A 4822-nucleotide genomic window follows, 5' to 3' on the forward strand; every position below is an offset into this window, starting at 1 on the left:
GCCATTTTTTTCGAATCTCAAGATGGCAGGGGAATCCATCACAATTTGGCAGACCTGGCCCCTGGGGCGTTTAGCCATGGATGGGCATTTAGCATGATAAGTTCCTGAAAGAAAAGAGTATATACTATTAGCGTAAATACTAATACCTATTTCTCTACTCCAAAGTAACTTATAGTTTAACGTACAGGCAGAAAATTCTTCTAAAGCTATGAGATAGGCGTCTTCTCATTGGCTCCCCATTATAGCCCACGATTGGCGACCCGCATGCCAACGGTCAACAAGAGCTTGAATGGGAGCCTATTGGGCACTAAATGGCTCAGCAGAGGATTTGTGACGGTTCTGTTCGGGGTCTCGGTTTTGTAACAGATGCTGTGCACACTTCTGTACGGGGGGGGGGGGTTAGGGCGTGGGGGCGCGTCTTATCATGATAGGGCGAAAGCTTGTATTAGAAGTGAAGTTAGAAAGGTTCCCTGAACATGGCTTTGTTCACACCATCTACCAAAGAAGTGTGTACGTTTTGTCCTGCAACACGCTAGCATTCGGCTAATACCTGCTGCCTGAGGAAATCTCTGCGGACTAATTCACCGACCAGAAGCCTGACGAGAGACGTTTACCTCTGACTGATTCCTATGCAGAGACATCTACGGTAAGGGTGGGCATGGGGGCAGCACCTCAAAACCCCCCCCACCAAGCCGTTCACAACATTGTATAATTGAGTAGCGTGCCCAAACTTCTGGTTGGCGTGGCGCTGGGGGGTGCTGGAGTTAAGGGGGGGGTTGCGGTGGGGGGTGGAAGGATGAGCGCGTGAGTCATCTCGTTACTTTAAGGCCGCCCATGTACACATGCCGCTTTTTGTTCTTCCACCACCCCTTAAAATGCAAATAAATAACAGGCTGGCCACGCAACCAAATCCTAAACCATAACTTTAAACACAACCCTCGAACATCCTGAAGTCCAGATTTAAAACTACAAAACAAAATGGCGTAGTGCCGTAAAGTCCGATTCTGTCACTGTGTTATGTCATTGCTATAGTTGAAATAAGGGTCCATATTTTCACGAATGTAACACTTGACAAGATGCAAACGTTGTCGGCAAATGCTTTCATTCCAACCACGTTACTTCATATCGATCGAACGGTCGACTCCATATGTTTCCAGGGAAACAACAACTCACACGGGCTAGATAGTTCTAGCTATGAGAAGGGGTAGCAGCCCCATTGGCACCCATTCAAATTATTACTACTTCTGCTTGGCTGTGCATAACATAGGCTGCAGTGCCACTCCTGGCCACATTACCAGCTTAGTGGTGGTTCTTGTACAAGATTCTCATTTCTTTCTTTGGTACAGGGTATTGGTTACAGCCCCTGGAGCAGGTTGTTTAAGGGTTACGATGCACCTTCTTGCTCAATGGCGCACACCTCAGCAACTGGAGTGAGGTTAGAGAGTGGGAAGGGCTGCGGATTTCGAAATTGCAACCCTCTGATCCAAAATCACCTTAACTACTGGGCCACGATTGCCCCCTTCAAATCATTGAACGTGATAAAGACAACCTATTACATGTTAAGGCAGCATATGTTTTTTTTTTGTATAATCTTGAAGTCTTTTGTTTGTTTTACCTTGAAAATTCTATCCCATCTAGACAGCAGGGCTAGCATGGCAGTGCACACAACTACCACGATCCCAGCAATCATGGCATCCCTGGGAAATTTCATCACCTTATCTGTGGCACAAGGAATGCAAAAAAAATACTATACATACATATATACATAATAAAAATATGACATCAGAATCATGTACAGAAACCAGAAGTGTTCATAACATTCACAAAATTTGCCCGCGTAGTCATTTTAATGGGCCCGCGTGATCATTTAAAATGTCTATTACAGTTTATATTTTGGCCCACTGTGAATTTGAGTTTGACACCTCTGCCCTAATGTAATGTACTTAGTTATAATTTTGTGCTGCATGTTATAATTGTTGCACTTAGAATTCGGGAAGAAAAATGCACTAACTCACCTTGGCCTGAGTACATTGAGCGCATTTTAGGCTATTGACGATGTCCTTGTTTGTAATTCACTTTAGATGAAAGTGTCTCCTTAATGTACGTAATGCACATTTTCATGGGGGATTGCTGGGGTTTAGAATAGCTGTGTATACAGATGTGTGCATGGACGAGAAGCTAAATGGGGTTCTTTAGAAAGTTGAATGTACTATGTTGAATGTGTAATGTACAGCTGTGCCATACTACGAATATTTTCATCAACACAGCAAATTTCAATCATGCTTGTCATTCCATTAATAATGCTTTAACAATTAAAATTATGTAGGCCTATATTTTCAATAACAATACAGTATTACAATGGTTTCTGACTGCCTTCCCATTCTGTAAAAAACATTTTTGATTCAAACAAAAACCTCTCCATGCTAACAGAAGACACTTATACCACCAATTCTGGCCTGTCAATGGCTATCAGTCTGACAGCCTGTGACAGCTTGTATGGTAGGGTTTTTGGGAGGGTTTAGCATGATGTCATGTAGAGGGAGGACTTTGCAGGGGGGAGTCGGTAGGAGTACAGAAACCACAGAAACACGTAATTTCATCATTACACAATTTTCCGCAAGCTTTCCACAACTCGATATTGCTCAAGATTGTACCAACCTGTGACTGTGACCTGAAAGGACTTGGTGGTGGTGGTGCCCTCCACAGGTGAGGAGGCCGTGCAGCTGTAGAGGCCCTCGTGGAGCTCCCGTTTAAGCGTTGTCGCGCTGAGGCGAGCCGTGACACCGTCATCTGTGGCAACGTAGCGCCCCACTGACAGGTCAAGTGCCTGGCCATCACGGTGCCACACCATGGTTACAGGGGGGTTTGCGCGAGAGTCACAAGACAGGGTCATGTCACTCTCCTCCTCCAGGAAGAGCTCGTCTGTGCCAGACAGCTCAGGGGCATCTGGGTGAGAAGGGAAAGGTTAAGAGTACAGTAAAACTTGGTTTAGACGCGTCCTGCAACTTCAGCCTACGTACACAAATAGCAACCACGCCCCCTCTGCAGAGCTGAAATTACTCCTTGCAGCGCTGAATGTATGGTTCTCCCGGGCTGTATTGTCTGTAATCTGCCGCCACCCCCTGCTGACAGTGCGTCTCCTGCAGTTGCAGGAGGAGTCTAAATCAGGCTTAAGGGCCTCCGCACATCGGCGCCGACAAAGGATTGATTCAGTAGTTGTAAAGAAAAATCTGGTCATTATTGTTAACTAGATTGTATTCTCACAGAAAATGCTGGAAGCGGGCTTGCCTTTTGGGGCAGAGATGAGCAGTTTTATTTTTGATATCTCTATCCCTAAATTAAAAACAAACTGCTATTGAGAAAACAAAGCCAAACGAAATGTTGGAAAAATCCATCCACCCAGTCAGAAGTTATGTGCCAAACAATTCAGCCATCTTGGATTCAGCCATCTTGAAAGTGTTGTAGCTCGGCGTTTTGGGGATATACCAAATGACATACATGGTATTTTAAGTTGGCTAAGGAACACTGCATATGATATAATTTTGAAAATCAACATGGGTCCGAGTGGGATTCGAACTCACAACCTCCATATCTCTAATCCAGCGCCTTTGCCATTGATACTAAATGACATACATGGTATTTTAAGTTGGCTAAGGAGCACTGCATATAATATAATTTTGAAAATCAACATTGGTCCGAGTGGAATTCGAACTCACAACCTCCATATCTCTAATCCAGCACCTTTGTCATTGATACTAAATTACATACATGGTATTTGAAGTTGGCTAAGGAACACTGAATATGATATAATTTTGGAAATCAACATGGGTCCGAGTGGGATTCAAACTCCCAACCTCCATATCTCTAACCGCGCGAATAGACCAGGCACGATGCGATTGAAGCGACAGAGCGATACGCGCAATTGAAGCGACTTACAGATCTGCGCCGTTTACTAAAGCAAGGCAGGGAAGGCGAAACTTCATTCTTTCCCATTGGCGCTGTTGGTTCACTGACCTTCTATAACAGTCATTGGCTTGTTGGGCGGCTTGTCGAAGCGCGAACCCGCTGTCATAGAAATGTTTGGAAGAGCGATTTCAACTTCAAACTGTCTGCGCTCTCCGGTCACGCAAATCGCTCTAATCTTCCAGAATCGACCTTTTGTCGCGCGAACCTCAAATGCAAATACGTCAATTTATTTTCCGTCGCTCTCGCTCGCGTGCTACCTCGCTTCTGTGTCGCCGGGTTTAGTGTCTATTTGTGCGGTAATCCAGCATCTCTCACCATTGGGCGCACAGGCAGGCTGCCTGCCAAATAGCATTCCAGCTAAGACAATATCAGATTGCATTGAAGAGCTGAACAATAGACTTCTAGAACTCTGTAGTGCAGCTGTCTCGTATAAGAAGTACGAATGTTGAGAAGAAAGTGAACACGTTGATGAACTGTGAACCCTTTATTGGCAGCACCTGAGGGCGTTGTAAATGGTCTGTTACTAGCAGTTAGCTATGGACTGCTCTAAAGCCGATATCGCAACAGGATAAAATATTAACCTATGGACCCCTGGTAATTCGCGAATGTACCCACAACCCCCCCCCAAAGACCTCCATGATTTCTCCGCGGGGCCGCATGTCGGACGGGATTAATATACACGTTCTGTTCATATTTATCAATCCCTACAGACCATTTTACCCGGGGGTACAGACGGTAGCGTGCTCTATGTTGAAATCTACCCCCAGTACGTCTGTGTTTCGCCAAAATACAGTAGGTCAATTCACGGCGGGACATCCTATTACCGTCACAAAATCGCGGACCTCGGGCACATTCG

The 4822-nt window shown here is 45.2% G+C and overlaps 1 protein-coding gene across 1 annotated transcript; it reads right to left on the reverse strand.

Annotated features, from left to right (window-relative positions):
- Positions 1-1615: 1615 nt before the first annotated feature.
- Positions 1616-4072, reverse strand: LOC134442405 (transmembrane and immunoglobulin domain-containing protein 1-like; the record flags this gene model as incomplete). The annotated part of the gene is made up of 3 exons (XM_063192577.1): positions 4015-4072; positions 2659-2946; positions 1616-1719 (listed from the first exon to the last, which is right to left on the reverse strand). Coding segments are annotated over exons 1-3 (450 nt in total), but the record flags the coding sequence as incomplete, so codon positions are not given.
- Positions 4073-4822: the final 750 nt, after the last annotated feature.

This window comes from Engraulis encrasicolus, unplaced genomic scaffold (genome assembly GCF_034702125.1).
Source record: "Engraulis encrasicolus isolate BLACKSEA-1 unplaced genomic scaffold, IST_EnEncr_1.0 scaffold_1537_np1212, whole genome shotgun sequence".
Taxonomy (NCBI): Eukaryota; Metazoa; Chordata; class Actinopteri; order Clupeiformes; family Engraulidae; genus Engraulis; species Engraulis encrasicolus.